Genomic DNA, 22,431 nt, shown 5'->3' on the forward strand with positions numbered 1-22,431 from the left:
TTCTGATCTGCACTACATGTCTAAATTACTAATATTTTCATCAGATGAATGTGATAATTTTATAGTAAGCAGTAGGTTACTGCAGTTGTATATATCACTTGTACCATTTTCTACGATTTGGAAAGTCAACTTAAATACACCATTTGTGTACTGATGTTATTCTAAAGTAGTAATATTAATCGTAAATTGTTAATGGCCAATAGTTAAGCATCAGTATGGATTATGACAGGGCAGAATTGACAGAAATGCCATGCGTTACTATGACATAGAAAAACCCAAAGGTTAGAATTATCTTGCTGGTATTACATGCTGTACACTTTAGACAATAGTCAATAATAATGAATATTTTCTCCTCCAGGGCAAAGGAATATGAGAGTTTGATGGAAGCAAAAAATGCTGTCTCTGATTCCCCATTTAAAGCCAAGTAAGCATTTAACTTCATGTATTTTAGACACACTTTTTTTTCCCCCTGTCTGTAGCAGAAGTGCTTCTGAAATTTCCAGTGGAGCAGGTGTGGTAAGGTTCCCACTCAATATGGGGCATATTGCCATCTTGAATTACAGATCAGTTTCTAATACAAAAGGTCAGACCTTATAAATGCAATTTTTTCTGAAGGCACTGTATGTCTTAAACCACGTAAGATGCAATAGTAAAGAGAACATCTGCTTATCCTTTTCTTACCTGGAAGCAAGAAGGTTCCAGCTTTGTACTTCAAGACTGATGGTGAAAATTCAGCACTGGAATTCTGGGACTGAAAAATCTTATGTTTGGCCTTCATTTGGTCAGAAACAAAGGTTCATATGGTGAAAGCACAGATATTTTAATGCACAGATGTCTTAATCTGGCATTGAGCTTTTTAAAGAATAGACCTTTTTATTGTCTAGGATAAGGCACAGATTAAAACAGTTGGATGGTAAGATTAAATAAAACAAGACCTGTTATCACTGACAAATTCCTCCTCCTTAGTTTGAAACTGAAAATTGCTCAGCTTTTGCTTTCTGATTCCATTGAAACTGGTTGGCAAAAGATGCAGAATATTTGGATTTCCAGAAAGCTTTTGGTAAGATCTATCCCCAAAGATTTTAAAAGAAACTACATAGCTGTAGCCTAAGTGGAAATCAGTTAAAAATTTGAAAAGAAGTAGGGTATATGATCAGTCCTTGCAGAATAGGGAGGTTACCGGTCGAGTTCTGCAGTCCTGTGATGTTCAACATATTCACAAGTGACTTGGAAAAAGAGGGCAAGCAGTGAGGTGACACAGTTTGATGATGATGATGCAAAGATATTCAGGATAGTAGGGACAAGAGCTGATACTGAATGGTAATTTTGAAGAGAGTGAGTGACTCAGCAGTAAAATGGCAAGGAGGTGAAATCCAGTGTATATTAAGTGCTACACAATGGAGAGGGAAGGCAGAATTCAATTACATCTTCACATACAAAGTGTGGGCTTTGAACTTTCAGAAGTGATAGGTAGTACCACAAAAATATCAGTTCAGTACTCTTAGCAGTTAAAGGAAATCCTATGTTACAATTACTTAGAAAGGAGCAAAAACAGAAGAAAGAATGTCATTATGTACAAATGCCTGAGTCATCTACATCTTTTGAATACTATGTGCAGTTCTGGTTCTTTGTCTCAGAAAGGATATGCTAGAATTGTTAAAGGTTCAGAGAAGGCAGGAAAGGAAATCAATAATTTCTGGTATAACTTCTGTATTAGGGATTAAGTAAACTAGTACTTCTCATTCTGGAGAAAAATGTGAGAATGGGAGGAAGTTTTAATGAGGATATGTTACAGAGATCTACAAGGTCATAAATGGCATGGAAAAGATGGATGTTGATTGTTTGCTGTCCTTCCTGGTACCAGAATGAGGGAGCACAGAATGAGGATGGAGCCAGGTTCAAAAGAAACCAAAGACAATGGCTCTTAATGCAATGTGCAATTAGATGTATGGAACTCATTGACAAAAATCATGCAGATGCTAACAGTTTGCCTGCATTACTGCAGTTCTAGGAAACTACATCCAGCCCAAGAGATTCCTAAGCTGAAAATGGGGAAAGAAACAGATTAGTAAAGAGGATTATGCATGCTTGCCCTGTTCTTAATTTTCCTGAGACATCCATTTACAGTTCACTGTTAAACAGGGTAGTGGGCAGATGGTGTGCCTTTCTTATAGTTGTGCTCATGAAGTCTGTAGCAGGCCAGTGAAGAGGCTGTGGTGTCTTAACAGTTGGATTCAAAAACCTTCATCCTAAAATTACGACGACTTTCCAGATTGGGGATATTTCTCTTCAGACTGAGGTAATAACCTGTACCAGATCCTGTATGTTTTGTGGTTGCTTCTATCACTCATAAATTGCTGATATACTTGAAGGTAGCATTTTTTAGAAGTTACTGTTGGTTAAGATGTTCAGATCCTTGCTGTTAGGCTTCCTTGGTTGCATACACAACTAGCCTGTACGGAGTATCTTTTACATAGTCTTTTCAATAGTTTGAAAACCTGCTGCTGAATTTTAGTATGTATTTTAAAATAATAAAAATCCATCCCTGAGGTTTGACGTAAGAAAATGAAACATCTCCACCAGATGGCACACCTGCTTAAACACATTGGGGAAGAAGGTTCTGTTGTTGGCTTCATTTCTTAATAATCAGCACTTCAATTTTCGAGATTAATTTCATGGCAGATTAAGACTTCTAGATTTGTAGCTTCTGTGTTTTGTTTTCCTTTGCTACCAGAAAAAAAAAAATTAGGGTCTAGTTGTCAGAAAGTAGAAATGTGTGCCTTTGAATGACTCTGAAAATATTCATAAGCTGTAGTGCTTCCCCTTTATTTTCTTTCTGACTTCTGATTATCAGTGGTGTGCTTTGGTCAGTTGTGTCTCAATTGCAGTGCAACAGAAACTCAGATTTTTTTTATTTTTTTTTTAATAATCTCTTGACTGATCCTGAATTGACAGTTTTCATTTCTCTCTACTTAATGAAATACTAGTGTGCTTTCAGGCAGAATCTTCTGTTCCATCTACTTTCTTATTTTCCTCCTTTATTGCCTGTATTAGGGCTGTACCCTTGTAGATGTGAACTAGCATGATGGCCACTGCATAGGTCACTTTCATCACAGATCTTCTGGGAGATTTCTTTTGCAGTCTTCACGTAGAAACCTAGTGATCTAGCAGATGCTTACATCTAAATTTTTAAAACACAGTTTCAGATATCATAGGTATTGTTATTTCCAAAATTACATAGCTGTTTACCTACCATGAGGGCTCAAATGTTTGTGAGCTTCTTTGAAATCAAGGGGGTAACAATGGGAGCTCAAGTCTGAACTGACTTTTTAAGAAGAAAGAGAGGACTGTCTATGAGTTAACGGGAAGCCCAGTTTATTTCTAGTAAAATTTGTTTACCGTACACCATACATAATACAAAATGGAAGAAGGATAGGGAAGGGTAGTTTTATCCCTTTCTGTAAGGGAAAGGATGGGAGGGCAAGAAATTTCATGAGGCAAGAGTTTTAGCCCAGACCATATCTGTTTACATGGAGAAACATATTCTTAATATAGGAAAAGTTAATAGGAAAACACCTTTTTAACAGAACTAAGTACAGGATCCTACTTAACCAAGAACAGTAGGAAGAAGAATCAGCTGAAAGAAACAAACAGTAGTAGATCTCCACTGAAACATTATTACATTGAGAAGCTGTGAAAATAGTTAGACTATTCCCTTTTTAGCCAGAACACAGTGTACTGTATTATGAGCTAGTATTAACTGCTGCTGTACCTGGCTGAGAGAGAGCAAACTCTTGCCAATACTAGGAGTCTTAACAGCTCTCAGGAGATCTGTAAAGTTACTGAGAAAAGTCATATCACAGAACGAAGAGGGTAAAAACTGAGAGTGCTAAATGCATTCTTTGTGTCAAAACAAATGCTGATACTTTTTGTTTATCCCAAAGGAAGGTTTGAGGTATTCAAATTGGAGTGGAAGTATGCTAATGAACAGAAAATACTTTTTAACTTAATGGGCTGTGGAATTTAAAAATGAAAAAGATTTTTTTAAAAATTCCATTTAAAATGTGACACAATTGGTAGGTTTGTTTGTTTGCTTAGCAGAAACAAATGCATTTTAGAATGAAATAATTAAATGGAACTTTCTTTTATGCTTCCTTGCTGATGCCACATTTCTTTACTCACTCCTCTCCCCCCAAATTGATTGTGTCTTCGCAAACAACTAAAACCATTTATGGAATGCAATTTCTTATCTGATTTTAGTTCTTAGTCATGTTGTCAGTTGTTACAGAAGAAAGACAGAACCCAGAATTAGTCTTTGGCAGGTAAAAAGCCTTTTTAGATCACCTTTAAGATTAAGCCACCTTAATATTATGAGACCACTGATTTCCTGGTGCAGCTGATAGATTGTTTCAGTAATTCCTATTAGTTTAAGGTTTGCAGATTTATAAAACCTTTTGCACTAAGGAACCACTGATCCAAGTGCCTGCTAAGCTTTACATTGGTAATACACTAATATCAATAAGCAGACAGGGTTTATCCTGCTTTGATAGACATGGTATGTATACCTTTTTGAGTTTCAGAGTACTGAATCTGATTCCTGAGTGGGATTGTCAACTGCTCTAAGTAGTTCTTTTTTAGAAACAAGAGTTTTAGATGTCTGGAACAGATTTACAGACTTTTTTTTTTCTTTTTAGTATCTATTTAAAAAATTGTGTCCCTTAATTGGGGGTGTAATTCCAGATACTGCCTTATTTGGTAGGTATTTTGGTCTCTGAACTATTTCATGTGGTGAGAGGGACTTTCGAGGAAAAGGACTACGGACATTCTCGCCTGAGAGCAGCCAGTCTGTTGCTCCTGGCTTCTCTCCACTGTGCATTAACTGGTTGGTCACTGGTAGCACTTAGGTAATTTTATAAATGCTGGTGGACTCTTGATGGATTTGTAGTATTAATTCGTATTCTCTGGGAACTGATCTGAATGTAATTCTTTAGTGTCCAGTCTGTTAAGTTAGCCTGTCAAAAGGTGTGTCAGTGATGGCTCTTTCTGTTTGCAGCATTCTCAGGTGTCCATCAGAGCACATTTTTAAAAGGGAAGGAAAATGTTTTCACAAAGTTAGAGTGTTATTTATATCTCTTTAGTGTCTTCTAATCCAAAGGCCATATATTTCAACGTTAAAGCAATCTGCAGGTAGCAAAGTGTAATTGTCATCCTTTAATATAAGCAGGGAAACTATGGTAATGAAAGATTGCCATATGCCTAAAGGAAGTTAGCAGGATTGCAGGGAAAAAAAAATTAACCCCCTAGTCTAATACTTCGGCCAGTGTCTCCTCATGCAAAGGAATTCGGTTTTTTCATGTATTTTTTTTTACGTGCCCTTTTTTTAAACTATGTAAAGGGACACTTCAGATAGTATGGAAACGGGAACCACTATTATCCTGAAAAAGGACTGCAGCACAAAAAGAGGAGAGTTAGGAAATGAAAAATTATTTCCTGTAAGAGTCTGCTGGAGAAAAGATGGGAATGTAGTGTGAAATTTGTTCTTGCAGAGGCCCAAAGCCTTTAACAATACAGTTCTTTCTTATTTTCATTATGGTGTATCAGTGCATTCACAAGATAAAACCTGCAAGATAAGTTTCTTCATGTAGTAGGCTAGGGTCCACTTAGGCCAGTTATAAGATATTATACCAAAATACTGATTACTGGGAAAAAATCAGATAATCTCTGAAGCTGGAAGTATTTGTGCAAAATTTAGTTTCCAAACAGCTGTGTGAACTATAGAAGGCCGGAAGTGTAAATAAAATAAAATTCAATTAAACTTTAAAAAAAAAGATAAATACCTGCTTTATGGTGGGATGGACGGTAGATTTCATCTTCAGAGAATTGCTGGAGCATTCTTATAGGAATTCAAACAAATAAATTTAGAAAATAATCTTTATGGGAATTTTTCATCATTTTTCAGATAGCTTCCATTTCAAAAACTAAAGAAAGGTGTGCGAAGCTGCAGATTTAGATGTTTAATGTCTAGCCGTGTTTGGGACTATATCAAGATGTAGAATGGTGTTTTCCATTGCGTACCTAGAGCGATCAGAGTATGCCACATGTGCCACCATGTGTATTAATTTTACTGCGGGGGGTCAAACTGCAGGCAGTACAGAATAGTGCAGGGGCTGTACGTTGCTTTAAGAGGATACAGCATAACTCCGTTTCGGGCTGGGCAGGAACTGCCACAGACTTTCTCAGTTCTCTCCAGGCACAGGCTGCATCGGGAAGAATTGGGGCTGTGTGTCCGGCTGGCGTCTGGCCGCCCTCGGCAGGAACGTAGGGGAGGAGTAACCTCTCCTTCCGTACAGGAACTGCACAGAATCCAGTGCTCTGCCCAGTTGTACTAATCCTTCCTTGCATGCATTCAGTGTACAGCCAAGAAATCATGGATTTAAATGTGGAAGTGCTGAAATACATTGATGTTACTATATCCAGGCTTTTTTTTCTAGAGATGAAATGTGGCCTATAAATATTAACAAAGATCTTTTTCCTTTAGCCTATAAAATATATTAAACCTGCTAAAAATATTTAGCCCACGCTAAAAAGAAACCCTTAATTCATACAATACTTTTTAAAATTTTTGTTTATATATTTGCTATATATAACCTTCAATATGAATATCCTTAATTTTCCCATTTGCAGTGCAAAAAGATCAGATAATGTATTTGTATTTGCTGAACATACTATTTATTAAAGTTTACATTATGGTAACGTTCCAAGACCAATCAGTGCCTTATGTCCTTTCTGATATTTCTTCTGCATTCTGAATTATCTGTGGGCAATACTAAAATCTTAATTAGTGAGATGTAAATAACTTTAGATAAAAAGACATTAACTTTTCCTTTTATTTAGCCCAGTAAATTTTCAGTTATTTATCATTCCCTGTATGGCATAAGAAGCATTGGAGGAATGCAAATTGGGGCATAGAAGGAAGATTAAATAATTGTCTTGAAATGTTTGGATTTTGACTCAACAGTATTTCCACGTAGTCACTGGATCAGGTGTTGATACCATGCTCTATTAATCTACCATGCATACAAAGAGTGTACAAGGAGTCCAATATATACAGAGAGTTCTCGTTTTCCAAATCCATTCATAGCAATGATAAATTCTATATCCAAGCACAAGTCATCTTTCTAGTCCTTTGAAACGGTCCTAAAATTATTCTTATTTCTCTGACACTGCCAAGAATTCAGTATAAAGGATATTAAATTAAAATAATTTCTCCAAGGTTCACTCGGTGGGAGGAGGGAGTTTTTATTTCCCTTCTCTTCCCCATGTGATCACATAGCATACATTACCTGTTTTTGGCAGAAGACCAACATACAGTAGGATGTGAAGATGTAAGAGGTAATTTTTAATGTGGCAGAACAGAAAATGTACTCTTCATGTTTCTTACTGTATGATGCTGAACATACACTTAGAAAGTTTGAATTGTGGTAAAAGTGTCCAGAAAGACTTTTAGAAGAAATGGAAAGCTGGAAGCTTTTCCTTGAGAGTTAACGTGTTATACAGCTTTTTTTTTTTTTTTTTTTTAACTGAGGACAGAAACTGAATATGATGTTTAACTTACATAGCATCTTTATAGACTGAAGAGAAAGAAAGGGAATTTGTCAACAGAAATAACGATGTAATATGATTATTTTCTATTTGAGTCCTTGTAAGTAGTGTTTTGATAAACCTTACACATTTTGTATGCTGATGCCTGAGGTAGATTAAGAAAGTCCCTTTCTTTAGCCTCTGTGGTTAATCCTGGTTGAATTCCATTCCTTTGATGTTAAATGAAGCAAATGGAAACCCGTCTTGCTGTCTTCTGTCAGATGAAGTTACAATATAGTGTGGTGGGTTTTTTCAGTGCTTTATATACGCTTTAATCATGGAATTTGGGTAAATGTTTCAAAGAGAGAAAGTCTTTATTTTTGCTTAATGCACTAGGATATTGCCAAGGCAACAGCCATTCTAAATCACATTCTGTGAGAATACCTGAAATACTCTACTTCTAGATCATCTTTCTGGACTGCAGCAATTCAACTTTTCATTGGTGCTGCAATCCACTTCTTATGCCCAGCAGAGTTAGTGGTCATCTGATTTACTGTCCAAGTCCTGCAGGTATTTGTGTTTTGGCTTTTAATTTTCTTTCCCATTTTAGCTCATGGCTTACTGAGTTAGACAGAGGTTTCCTCCAACCTCATTTTCCACAGAGGAAATAGCAGTGCAGAAAGTCTCATCAGGATGTGATCTCCCTTTATTTTTCTTGTCATAGAAAAACCCTGGCTGAATATTAGTGAATTCAGCTGACTAGATGATAAGAAGCCCAAGACTCGAAATTCTGCAAATAGTTTTTATTTGTACTTTAAAAACACACATGTATTTTCAGAGTCTCTTGAAAGCTTTTTAACAGAGTACCTGTTTCCTATTGATTAAGTGGAAACTCTCTATTCTTGCCCCAAATGAATATTCTGGTGGTTTGGTTTTTTGTAATACATGTGACTATTGTGGTACATTCCCCAGCCATTCCATCTCCTTTCTTGCCTCTTGGAGACTAGTTAATGTGATTTTCTCTTTGCTGTTACTCTGTGGTCACTTTGTGAATGCTTTCTGGCCCTTTTACATTGATGATCTCCCATTTTATGATAAGCATTGATACCCTTCCCCTCTCTTTTCCTTACTATAGAGCTATGTTTGCTTCTAGTCACAACAGTGTTTCTCCCACTCATCCTGCTCAATTACCACCTTCGTCCCACTTTCAGTACAAATTGCTCAATACATCAAACCAAAGGTCCACCGAACGCTGAGCCTGTCATTAAGAGCAGCCAGTAGCAGATATTAAGGCAATGGTTGACAAATAAATGGCAAGTACTGAATGATACTTCCTCCCTACTTCTCTCAGTCTCCAGTTAAGGGGCTCTGTTTAGCATTTTTATCATCTGCCTTAATGCGTCTACAGATGTAGAAGTCTACATCTGAGCTAGTTACTGACTTCACATTCAAGGCAAAGAAGGATAAACTGTGAGTGTGTTTTGACTGCTTTATTTTAGACCTTAGAATGAGATGAATGGTGCCTTGGAACTGCGTATTTCTTCTCACTGCCTAGCAGGAGAGCATAGGTGAATAGCCCAGAATTAGATGTGCAAAATTGAAATGAATCCTAACCCACGTGTGTCTACATCTCTCCCACCTCTACATTTTGGCCTCATTACTGACCCTCATTAATAAAATGCCCTTTCTGAGGTAGTCTGCAAAGTCACTACTTTTCACTTATTCAAATAACCCTAAAGAGCCATTCCTTTTATGATGCCTATAAGAAATTAGCCAAGTAGTCTGCTGTTCTATTTCCCTTACTCATCTCAAGAGCGAACTACTCAGCTAAATGGACGGAAAGGATTGAATGATGGAAGAAAAGTAGGATGAAACCATGTTGAAAATGAAGGTGGCAAAAACTAGCAGGATAAACTGTGGAGGGAGAATAGGGAAATTAACTCTATTGAACAACAGAAACAAACGTAGCTAATAAAGAAGCACCTTTATGACTGTACTGTTCACACTATTTCTGTGCCATTTCCCTGAAAAGGTGGATAGTGAAATGTCATAGACGCTCTAAGCTGACTGTATCTCCTTGCTGTATGGCATATTTTACATGCTGTTCAGTATAGATGATAATACTTTTACACAGATTTTCATGATTGCTTTTTTGAAATTCAGTTAGCAGAGTTTCATTACAAAGATGAAAGTTTACATGATTAGGAGAGTTTTTACTTTAACTGCTCTTTGTTTTCTGTTTAATGTTGAAGGTTACAGCGATTAGCAAAAGACCTTTTAAAGCACCTCCAAATGCAGGATAGCTGTTCGTTGGGGAACAACAAGGTTTCTGCTCTGGACAGGACTTTAGGAGAGATCTCTCGTATTCTGGAAAAAGAGGTATTGTGACTGTTACTATATAACTTATGATTAACCTATAAAATGTGTTGCCCTCAGATGTCATCAGTTTGGATTTGGGAATGTTTTAAACATGTTGATGAATACATGGCCTCTGTGTAACAAGCAGTGTCTGGTATTACACTTTTCTGTGGTGGTTGCAGCAGTGGATGCTTTTATTTAGACATCAGATTTTATACAGGCAGTTTTGCAGAAGTGCTGAAAACATGCTTGACTGATGCTAGATCATCTGGATAATGACGAACTGTACTTCCACTGTATTTTCATTAGGATTGTATTTAACCTGGGCCATTTCAGTCATCTAGTTTATAGTGCATACCCACAAACAGCTTTTACAATAAGGGGCCAAAACAATTAGCAGAGAACAAAGGAAAGAACTGGAGCCAGCTTTGCTGTCACAGCCACCATATTGTGGTATCATGGCTGAGTTTTGAAGGAGCACAAAGAAGTTGAGTTTTCCCAGAGTACGACAAAGCCGGTAGGTCTTTGATGGAGGATGAAGGTATGATGTGCATATATATGGGATATTTCTATGTTTTGAATTTTTTCGAAGTGCTATGTTTGTAAAGCATGTTTTGGTTTATTGTAAATGTTGGATTTTTTTAATTGATAGCATAGCATTTGCGTCTTTTTTTACTGTTTCATCGTGGTCAGTCTGCTGCCACAGTGCTTTGTGTCTCGTAATGCATTTTTTTGCTCCATTAGGACCACGGTATTTGAGTTTTCAGCTGGAACGTTATATTCTGTTCTCTCTCTAACCACGAGAAAATACTTCTCTTTCGTATCTGTAATCAAGAAATCATGAAAATTAGTTCTGAGAGAAACCAAATTAATGAAATCTGAGGAGGGGGTTGCATCATTGTGGTTCAGAGTTGATGTCTGTGAAGATGAGAGCTCTACTTGATGCTTTTCACAGCTTAGTCAATGTGGAACACAATTGCTAATAGCGTATGCTTTTAAATACTTAACGCTGCCTGGGATGCAGAGGGTTCTGACATGTATTCTGTCAGTTACTTTGAGCTGCTGATCAAGTTTAATAGTGTTTTTTAAAGAGTTGTGACATTTTCAAATTTTGCAGTGTTTGCGTTAATTATTGAAAAATTCATTTGTTTTTTATTTCAAAATACAGAAAGCATGTTGTTGCATGAAGACTATAAAAAGATTTATTTATTTTGAAAGTTATCTAAATAATTATTGGAAACTGTTTTTGGAAAGTGGTGTTGTATCCCGCCTCTCATCAGTAGATATTTTCTGAGATCTTTTTAAATGAGACAGGAATTGCAGCCAAATGTTAATCATTAATTGTTCGCAACGTTTTACTGCTTGTTGAGTCTGCAGTGGGAAATTAAAAGATAAATTTGATAGTATTAATAGACGTGCATTATTTTATTGTTGATTTGGGTTTTTACCCCCAAAACATTACCGCTGGAGAAGTATTATTATATTCTAGTCTCCTAATCAATAAGGTCAAGAAAGATTGATTTCAATAGCTGTCACTGTGTTTACGGCACAGATCATACATAGTCATTTATAGAAGTGGCTATAGTAATTCTCTTGTTAACTTGTGAGTCAAGAAATCAGCAGACACATCTTACATGTCAATGGGCGGTGAAAAGAATCTTGATGATGTCAGTCATCGACTGAGAGGAGGAGACTGACACTGTTAATTGAATTTCCCTGGAGAACATAAAAATATACCATAATGTGGGGGGAGGAATGAGGGAGTGGGAACCACACAAGCTGTCAGTGTGGGTGAGCTGATAACATTGATTTACCCTTGCTAATGGCCTGGGTTGAATAAAGAATTGCCCTGAGGGAGGACAGAGTTCACTACAATAGATCCTTGCCACTTACTAGAAATTCTTCAGGCTCAGAAGAATTCATGCAAAAGTACTACAAAATGAAATAGATCCAAAAAACCCTCTTTTCAGTCATACTGTGAAACATTGGATTTTTTCTTTTGTTAATAGTTTATACTGACTGAAAAATGTATTTTTACAGTCTCACCGGAGAAATAGAGATTTGTTTTACAAACCATGAAATAAAATGTTGAGCTGCTGTTGGTAGCAGTAAAAAGGAAAAATAAATACCACTAAATTTCTCAACAGAAGGAAGTGTTATTCAGCTCATTAAAAAGTCCATGACTGTACTAAAACAGCATTAAAGAGTGGAGGTATATTATTTATGCAAACTTGAATCACAAAAAAGCCACATATGAAAGACTGGCAGCCCTGTCTCACTGGGGTTTGCCTTCAGGTAGAATCAAATCAGACTAACAATTCCTTTTTGGACTTAGTCTTCATCTGTTGTGTTTCATAGTAATGAATAAGGCTTTTTCTTCTGAACCACTTTTATAATGTGAGAACATTCTAGGATGAGGCATGCTTGCATGGTTATTGTGGTCAAACTTGCTTTTGTTTTGCATGCCTTCCTGGTCTGCTGGACGTAAGCAGATTCTGCACTTGGGGCCAAGTGATTTCACCAATATAGCAAGAAGAGTTTGTTTAATGTAAACTAAAAGGTTTTTCTGTCAGCATACCCTCTAGTTTCTCAAACTTGAGAAATCTGTCTCTCAGGCAAAGATACATCTTAACCACTGTATTTCTTGAAGTCCTGTCTGTTTATTGTAGCACCTTACCTCCTTCTCGTTAACACAGAATTCATAGGCTGCTGCTGGTTCCCCATGCAACACAGCAAAATCTACAACTTTCGCTTTGAATCCAATGCATGATTTGAGTGCTGATAAATGAAAGAGGACTTGCTTTGCTTTGCTTCAAGTGGTTGTTCGATCTACAGACACTTCTTGATATGTCCCTCTTGGCTTACTTGAATGAAGCTTTACAACTGCTAGAAGTATTGCACCCTATGCCAGAAAAGTATTTGTAAGTAAGCAAGTTGAAGTGCACGTTTTGAGGATCTGACAAGGAGTATGGCCATTAATTGCATACAGCCTGTGGTTCACATGTATTTTAATTAAATAAGCATAAAAGGTGCTATAAAGTCATAAACCACAATGTCGTTCCAGTTTTAAATATATTTGTACCCCTCAGGTCATGTGTCCTTGCTTCTGCTAGTAACATCAAGCAGGAGTCACAAGTCTGGATGGTGTTGTATACACCTGGTATGCTGTCCCCAAGATGTATCTACAACCTGCACTGCTAGGGTACTGGTTTGGGTGTGCTCTAGATTACTGGAAGGCAGTCCTTGGGTTTTGTGCATAGTCTCTCATCCTTTCTGGCAGAAATCCTGGAAGGAAGTTGCATTCACTTTCACCTCTACTTTGTTTAAAAGTATATTAAAAAAACAAACACACTCACAGAGACACAACAGCAAAAGGCATGCAAATATTACCAAAAAGCCCTGGCCTGATGTTGGCAGATTGTCATATGGAACTCTTCAAGCTCTTAATAAGATCTGATAACGCTCAGTTTAAGATCGCCTGCAAATGGGCCTTGGATGCGAAAAGAAAAACTCATGTACCCTCTTAAAGAAGGCAGAGCTGATGTTTGAAACTGCAGGGCTAAAGCAGTTTTTCTGCCACAGGTCTTTTGATTTTGTACATGTTCATTCTTTGATGGGACTAATTTACACATCCATTACCAAGGGCAGCAGTGTGTTTCAGATGTGCAAGGAATTCCAGATTAACTGCTCAAGTTTGACTTGAGCACTAATACAGAAATGTCCTGTATAGGGAACACTTTCAGAAACCAGTATATTTAAAGCTGTATTTCCTATTAGTGTGACTACAGGTACAGTTTTAAGTTGCTTATGTTATATCATGTATTTCCCTCAATGTATAGAGGTGAGATTTACTGATTAAAAAACCGAAACCATTTTCTACTGCATAAACATTAGATGTTACACTGAAGTACATATATTTCTGAGGCTATGAACCTGACCTGGGTCAGAGGTTACTGCCTCTCTGGTCATCCTTAGACTTGCTGACAGAACATCACTTCCCTAAAGTTCTTCCTAAAATTTGTTTTTAGGGGGTTTTTTTTGGGTCCAGGTTTTAAAAGTCCTACTTTTAAATGTTTGAAGTATTCTGGGTGATTTTGATAGGTCTGGGCTAGGCAGAGATGACAGACACCATTATTCTGAGGAATGTGGCAGGATGCTACGTTCAATAAGGAGGACGGTGACACACAGCTGAGGGCAGTAGCCTTTTCACCTGGCTCAGCTGCAGCTAAAACACTGCAGTTAAATCACTTTAGTTAAATTTGTACAATACTTACATGTGACATCTATACAAGCCCTTAATGTGTCTCCTGTCCTTCTGACTGGGAGTATGACACAGAGGCTCAATATGATCATGAGGGAACCTCATGATTTTTGGACTCCAAGTGCAGCAGTTAATCTGCTTAACTGGAATTATTTTTATATGATGTTTCTCATCAGACCACTAGTTTGAAAAAGATCTTCATCACAGCACAAATGGTAAGATTCCTTTAACTAAGTGACTTGACAGAAGATCTTACAGATGTGCTCCTAGGGGAGAGGGCTGCAGCCACAGGGGAACACAGAGGTTTTATAAATGTGCCAGCCTGAGCAAACATTACAGCTGAAGCTCAGACGTCCATCACAAGGCACAAAGCACTAACAAACAAGATTTCACTGGTTCAGATGTTCATAAAGCTTACTATGATTTTGTGCAGTTTTGAGGATAGCTATGTGCCTGATCTCCTTCAGGCTCTCTAGGTGCTGTTAACAATCTCAGTAAATAATAGTGAGTACAAATTAAGTTGTTAAAGTGTGGAAGTAAAATGGAACCAGAAGAATAGAAGAGGAGGCTTTTAATAAATTGGGCCATGGCACTTATAGTTGCTTACCTAGCAACTATAGCTCGCTTCATAGAAATCTAAAAGTAGCTGCTTTTTGGTAGGCTAAGTTTCAAGATACTTACTTTTATTACTAATTCAGAATAGTATTCTCACTGGAAACAGAATTCAGGGGAAATGAATACACTTCCGTAGAAAAGGTGTAATTTTGTAACTGAAAAATGTGTGAATCTGAGCTATTGACTGTAGTGTTTTAATACTTTAAAAAAAAAAAAAGATCTCAATGCTTATGACCTCTAAAACGTGCTCTCTCAGTGACCATTAATGGTTTGTTTTGTGTCAGGCAATGTTTTTGGTTTTGCGATTTTTAGATAGATTTTTCAGCCTCCTGCTTCAGCAGTCATGATGTCAGTTATTTACATTTCAGTAAAATGTTTGTCGTAGCTTTCAAATACATGGGGACTGTAGACAGACAGTGTTTATCCCATTGTAAAGACTGTCAGAAATGGTTGGTTTTAACAACACAGTCAGGCCCGGTATTTATGTTTTATTCTCTAAACTGTCAGGCATTGGGTATGGTGACCATAGCCAGTGTGAAGATTAATAGGCCAGTTTTTGGAAGGCACACTGAATTGCCTGGCTGGCTATGCCTGATTTTTTTTTTTTATTTTTTTTTTTCTCTCCAATAATACAAACTCTGAATCATCAGAAACCAAAACAATAAAATTAAAAACTGCCGAAGAACTAAGGTATGGAACAAATGCCACGTTAAATGGAACACATGTAAGCTTTTGTACCGTTCATGATAAATTTCTTCAAAAGTCTCTGTGGAGATTTAAAATTGCCGTGTGTGTGTGTGTATATGTGTGTGTGTATGTGTATATAAATATATATATGACATGTATGTACAGACAAAATAGATTTTAGAAGCAAATACCCTGCTATAAATACTTAGCATTGTTACTTATTTAAGTATATTTAAGAATACAGTGGGATTTGTGATTCCCAAACTCTTATGCATTTGATTCTGGTGCTGCAAAAATTTTTGAAGCTGGCTCGAGCACCTAGGTAGCTGCATATTTCTAGTGTAGCAGAAGGTACATGTCTCCAGGGTAGCCTTGAAAAACAGAGAATTGAAAGACACTGAATTTAACGGCTGGACTTTATTTTTCAGAAGATTGGAATTATGGACCAGTTGAAAGGCAATGATGTATCTTTAAGCTTTCCTTGACTTGATATTGCTTATATTTGAACTGGATATGGCATTATTGCTCCACATAATTTTTGTTGTTTTGAATGAGTATTAGACAAGATACTGTAATTTGATATCAAACTCTCGAAGGAAGTTTCAATTCGTAAGCTAAGCAAGAGTGACATAAATAGGTAGTGTATTATGCTACATGATGTCACTGGAAAAATCAGACTAGCTTTAAAGCACACAGGCCATAGCTTGAGGTTTGTGGCTTCTGTTTCATAATTGAAGAAAACAGTCAAGTGTGAATTAGAAGCAGCAAATTTTAAACCTAAATTTTGGCTAAAAGCAATTGATACAAGTTTAACTTCTGTTAATCAGCTAGACTCCTTAGAGACAAGGTTGATCAGTATCTCTGAAGAAAGCAGGAGTGTTAGCAGGTGGAGCAATGATTCAGTAATCTTTTCAAAATTAATAATTCTTGTGTTTGGAGCATTGAAGGGTCAGCTGAGAATAAGATGGTGGCAGAAATCTGTGGTCCTGAAAAAAACTGTGATGATTCCCCCCCCCCCCAAATTATTTTGGTCGGCTTTTGTGTAGGAAAAGGAAGAGATGGAGAGAGCAAGACAATAATAGATGAGTTTGGGAGTTGAGTCGAATAGATTACTCATTTCAGTAGCAGAGCATTTCTGTAGGCAAGCTACAGTCACTAGTTAAGCGTTAAGGATATCTACCCCTCTAGAAGAAACCCAGCATAAGGTCTGATACATGGATTCATTGAGGGCTGGAGAAATCACAGGAGGTGTCAGCTTATCTGTCACCCTCTTACTAAATCAGAAAAGCATTATAGAGCATTATATATGAAAAAGGGTGAAAATTACTGTTTTAGTGAATTTACCTAAGTCATGGACAAGTGGCTTTACCCAAATTATAGCCACATTGTCTGTATTTTGTGATCTTAAATGTATACATGCATACAGACACAGGCACATTATCTGTATCTTATTTAACATGCTCAACCAATTATTTTAAATAGCCTCACAACTGATTCATTTCTCAATCTGACTGAAGCTTTAAAAGGTTATTTAACATTTATGTTTAAGCATTATTATAGTAATGAAAAGCTTGGTTAAGATGCCAAACTTCTATAGGCACATTTGTGATTGAGAGGTGTTTATTTTCCTTGAAAGGGTGATTTCTGCGATGCAGCCCACTTCTGTTTTCTTGTTTACTTAATATCTCCCGTTTCTCCACTAGAGGACACTACTGGCAGAAACAACAGCATGTCCTTCTAATCCTTAGAAGTAATCAGTCTATTTAGAAGTCAAATTTTGATTTTGGAAGAAAAATGCTTATATAAGATTTTTATTTGGTTAATACTGATATGACGTTCTAACTCCAAAGGTATTACCTGCTAAACTAATTTGCATGTTAATTCTCAAAGTTCCGTGTTTAGTTATGGCAATTAGTTAGGGCCAATTCTGTGGCACTTCACGTGCCAATGTGCTTAGAAATTACACAGCTTTTTTTTCCTACTGAGCTTCTTATAGCAGCATGTCTCCTGGTTTTGGTGCATTAGGATATTTACGTAGGTAATCAGTGTATATATCCTGTATAACTGTGAGCCGCACACTCACAGTTAAATAGGCGTATTTATGAGCCGCTGTTTGTGCTACCTACATTTTATACTAATCTGTAGTGCAGATCGGGGTTGCCACTCTCTACTGCTTGAGCAGCAGTTCAGCTTGGCTGCGGTGGCAGGAGTGTCATGGGACCAGCAGCAGGGCTGACCTCTGGCAGCAGCTGGCAAGGCAAATTCATGGCTGTGGGTGAAAACAAGCCGGCAAAGGCCCCCGAGCCCCACATCAGTCCTGCGCCCTTTCCACCTCCACCCTTGCAACAGTGCAGTGGGACCCTGCGGAGTCATTGGTACTGTCATGTTGTAACCTACTGCCTTTCTCTTATATATGGGATATGTGTCTTTTGGCTCTTAGCCATGTGAAGATTTTGATACATAGCACGGTGGTTTACACCAAAAAGCCTTCTTTTATATTGGGCAGTGGGCATTTCGTGGCCAAAGTGTTTAAAAAATAAAATAAACGCACACTATCTTAACTGTGCTTTCATCTTTATGGTTTTTGTTCTTTGTGAAAGTAATTGCTACTCTTATTTTTTATACATAATCAGAAGTTATAACTTTAAAGTTCACTTTAGCTGAACGTATGATGTATTTCTGTACAAAGAATGGATTAATTTTTTAATCCATCCATTAATTTTTCGACTTTGGATAGTCCTGCAGTAGCCAGTGCCAGAGTTACAGTGATATCACATGAAGGAAAGTCATTGATCAAATGTAAAGCTGAATTATAACAGTTTAAAAATGATTTAAAGTCAAAATCCAAACTTTATGAAGTGTGTTGAATTGCAAAACTTAAAAATAAGTCTGTTTTAACAGCTAAAACGAGAATTCAGGCCCTTAGAACTCTGTATTTTACCACCAAAAATCTAATAATTTTGCTAACACAGAAGGTGACGTAGGGAATTCTGTAAGTATGCTTCCTTTGTTGGAAGTGTTAACTGAGTCTTTAGCTGTTCTTAGGGAAGTACAGAACCTGAGTTCTGAGCATGAACTCAGGAACTGATAAAGCAGATACAATTGATGGAAAATCTGAGATGTTAGTAACCCTCCTCGAAATTAATTCACTTCTTTAAACCCTTTAACTGGGAGATTAGGGATTTTTAATGTATACATGTTCAGCACTGAGTGCCAATGATGCACAGTGCCACCAAAACATGGTTTGAAGAATGTTCACCAATGTTCAAAGCCTGGAGTATGGAGTTTTGTACTGTGTCTGCCCTCTTAATTGCGTATGGTCCAAACCGCTACTAGTAGTAGAAACATCACCTGATCTGATCAGCTACGGCAGCGGATTCGATAGTAATAGCACAGTGGCTGCGAGTTCAAAGAGCAGGCTATGTGCAAACACAGGAGGAGCTCTTTGGACAGCATTTTCTACCCAGCCAGCCTTTCCCTGTCACTGCCAGACAGAAGTCAATAGGTTGGATGTGTGTTGCAGGTTGGATGAGGCAGCTTTATATCATCAATAATTCGTTTGCCCAGAGTTTCTATAATCTGTGGATTAACCTTTTTCTCAAGATGAACATATAAATAGGGACTTGTTACTAGAGGTCAGCCACAGAATATTTAACTTGTTTGCTGGAACTGGTATTAAAAGGCAAGTTCAGTTCACAGATAAGCTCTGCAGAGTACTTATTCCAAGATTATTCGGAGGTTAGTTTACTGTGCACAATGGGTGTAGTTGAAAACTGCTGTGTTGATTTCTGGTTCTGTGGGATGCAATTAAATGATGTTAGCTTCCAGTGCACTTAATGCTGTACTGTTTGTGGCCTTTTGCTGTCAGATCAGGCTTTTTTTCCTTCTATGTCAGTTTAGAAATAATATATCATATCAGAATGGATATAATGGATATATATACATTCCAAGGTATGCAAAGTTTCTTCTCTAAGCATTTACAAGACAAGAGATATGTTTTAATATCATTGAAGTACAGGCACTGATTTCTCAGTGATGAGATGATGCCCGATGCAGGCATGTTTCTGCTAATGAGCAGATGCCAATTTAGAGATCATGATAAAGTAATGATTGTTATAGTTTCTAAAGAAATGAAGTTTTTATTTCATTTAGTCTGATGGTATATCTATACACATTTTCTTGAAAGTATTTTTAAAATTCTACATCTGATCTGAGACTATCCCTTCGGACTTGAGAACATACCACCTAGAGGTCTTTGTTGTCTGTTCTCATGTTTGCAGTACTTCACAAACCCACATTATTAATCTGCCCTGCAGTCCATTGTTGCTGTCCTGTAGATGGGGTAATGGGCAAATAGTCCAAGAGGTTACAAGAGAGTACCCAAGGCAATCAGTGTGAAAGCTGTGTTTAGAATTCAAGTGCTCTTGACTGCACTACAGGTCTTTAAACAACCATCGCTCCCTCTCTATATGTATTCTCCCACATAATTTTACTATCTTTAGTTTTGCTTGATTGCACTGGTTTTCATAGTTTTAAGTTCAGCTGAAATTAGTGCTGTTTTCTAGAGCCTGAAAGCTTTCAGCAGTGAAATGTCAGCCATAGGGATTCAGGATTCAGTGTTGCAAGAGATCTGTAACTTTCCTACTCACTGGACAATTTCTTGTCCAATAAACTGCTGAGAGAGAACAGGACAAGATCACGTAATTGTACTTTTTATATACTTGTCTGGGAACTTCTATTTATGAGATTATTCAGAAAAAGTTGAATTGGCCTTAGCTAATGGAGCCATCTACGGAGATCTAGGAGCAGTTGTTCCTGGTATTGGAGACTTAAACCTTTATCCTTGCTTTCGTCCTTTAATTGATGCACTTACTACATGCCCTGTTATTTATAAATAGACTAAACATTTATTTTTAATAACCACAAGTGCTGCAATGCTCAGTGCTGTCTTTTGCAATATCTATAGGGACAATTCTTATTTTTCCAGGCAATATTGGCTATTTCCCGTTATGCTACTGAGCATGAGTGAAAGCAGCTAAACAGATAACACGGAATTCACTAGTTTACCTTTACCTGTCTTTCCTTTATGGCTTTCACTGACTCTTGAAACTTCACAAACAGGATTGTGAGGGTCCTGTCCTCGTCAACACAAGCATTAATAGAGTGCCTCTCTGTGATATTATTGTTGAACTGAAAAGACACTGCAGACCTTGGAAGGAGATCGTGTAAATAAGGTTCATCTTACTCAATGAGATAATACAGTTTTTCAGTAAGGAGCCCTATCCAAGATGGTTTACTTTACAATATGGGCAGAAGTTTGGAAACAGAAGAATGAATAAAGTATATGATGTGCATAGACAGAAGTTAAATTTATGAGCACGTGACATTTAGTGTTTGCAGGACAGGCTTAAGAATCAATTTCTTAGTAGTGGTATAGTCCCTAGGCCTGGACCAATTTTAAGTCACTTGTCAATCATGTGCTTTCAGAGAGTATAATAGTAAATGCCTCTTCTTCTTTTATTTTTCATTTAATTAAAAAATAAAATAAGCCTCATTTTTATTGTTGCATTTGAGTGATGTGTCAGCTGCTTTCTTTTGCATCCTTTTTTGTTGTACTTAGATATTTGTCTTCTTTTATACTAAACATAAGATATGTGAGGTTGCAGTTAGTATACCTTAGCTATTAAAGTGAAAAACCAATACTATCAAAATGGCTTAGATGCTAGAGGCTGAGCTTTACACGAGAGTGTGCAAGTACTGAACATCATGCAGGGAGTGAAACACCTTCTGCAACATAAGGCCCTTTTAGCTACCTACCATCTCAGATGCTAGGTAACCATCCTCTCCTAAATGAAGCCACGGAGATTAGTCTGTATGGAGTGTAAACACAGAAACCAGAGGAGCTGCCTTATCTTTAAGGCTTCAGAATCAGCTTTAAGGCTTCAGAATTTGCACTTTGCTTTGCGGGATACGGTGCGAAGGAGCATTTCTCAAGCCCTCCTTTCTGTTGTCTTGCATAACATTACCTAAAGAGCTTGGGTGCTTTAACACGTAAGCAATGCATGAAGGAGGAGTTGATACAAATACATGACAGATATGTCCTTAATGTGTGTGAGTATCTCCTCTCAGTGGTGTGGAAAGGCTACTGAGCCAATTCTGGCTCATGTTTTAATCCTAAACTAGTTTCCCATTGATGTTCAGTGCTTGAAATTCTATTGTGGGTGAAGTCATTCATGTTTGAATACTGGTTTGACATTTTCAGATGGAATGGGGTATTATTATAATACTGATTTCACTGGAGAGAAGTATTACAGGGAACAAAATTGTCTGTTTTAATAGAAAATATTGTGGTATATTCTACAGTGATTTTCACTGTGTAAAGTTTTCTATCTGGAGGACTAATCAAAAAGTGTAGGTTTTCTACAATCACGAATGTATCTATGGTTTTGTATGTGCATCTAGAGATACTTGTATATTTATTTAAAGGGGGAGGGAAGGAAAAAAAAAACCCAAGGAGGAGCCAGCCCAGGATTCAGTTGTCTGGTTTGTTTTTCTAAGGCAGCTTTGAACTGCATTTCTTAGCCCCTGGCATTTTAGATAGAATCTTCAAACACTAGATAAAAGGAAAGAAGAAAATTCTTCAGATGGATTTCAACTATATTTTACTAATTAGTTATCATTTCTTCCTTCAGTGAACAGTTTAACAAGTGTAGAAAAGAGTTGCACAAGTTCAGTGTTTTCTTTCAGAAATAGAAGTCAGAATGTTTCAAAGTATTTGGGTTTCATTCAGAAATATATTCTTCTGAACAGTTTTAGTTCCTGAGGTCTGTTGAAACACACTTTCCAGATCAGCTTCTTATTTGGACATAGTAGGCAGGACTAGCAGAAAGCATTCTTTTGGCTGATGAAGGAGAATACTCTTTTTTAAT

General features: G+C 37.2%; 1 protein-coding gene across 2 annotated transcripts in view; it reads left to right on the forward strand.

The window, feature by feature from the left end:
- The window catches only part of SCAPER (S-phase cyclin A associated protein in the ER), a 169,124-nt gene that overhangs the window by 82,450 nt on the left and 64,243 nt on the right, over positions 1–22,431 (forward strand). For both annotated transcript variants that reach the window (XM_050903319.1, XM_050903320.1), the window contains exons 21-22: positions 359–424; positions 9,834–9,960. In XM_050903319.1, the coding sequence (XP_050759276.1) occupies positions 359–424; positions 9,834–9,960 (193 nt within the window). The remainder of the gene's footprint in view (positions 1–358; positions 425–9,833; positions 9,961–22,431) is intronic.

This window comes from Gymnogyps californianus, chromosome 11 (genome assembly GCF_018139145.2).
Source record: "Gymnogyps californianus isolate 813 chromosome 11, ASM1813914v2, whole genome shotgun sequence".
NCBI classification, from domain to species: domain Eukaryota; kingdom Metazoa; phylum Chordata; class Aves; order Accipitriformes; family Cathartidae; genus Gymnogyps; species Gymnogyps californianus.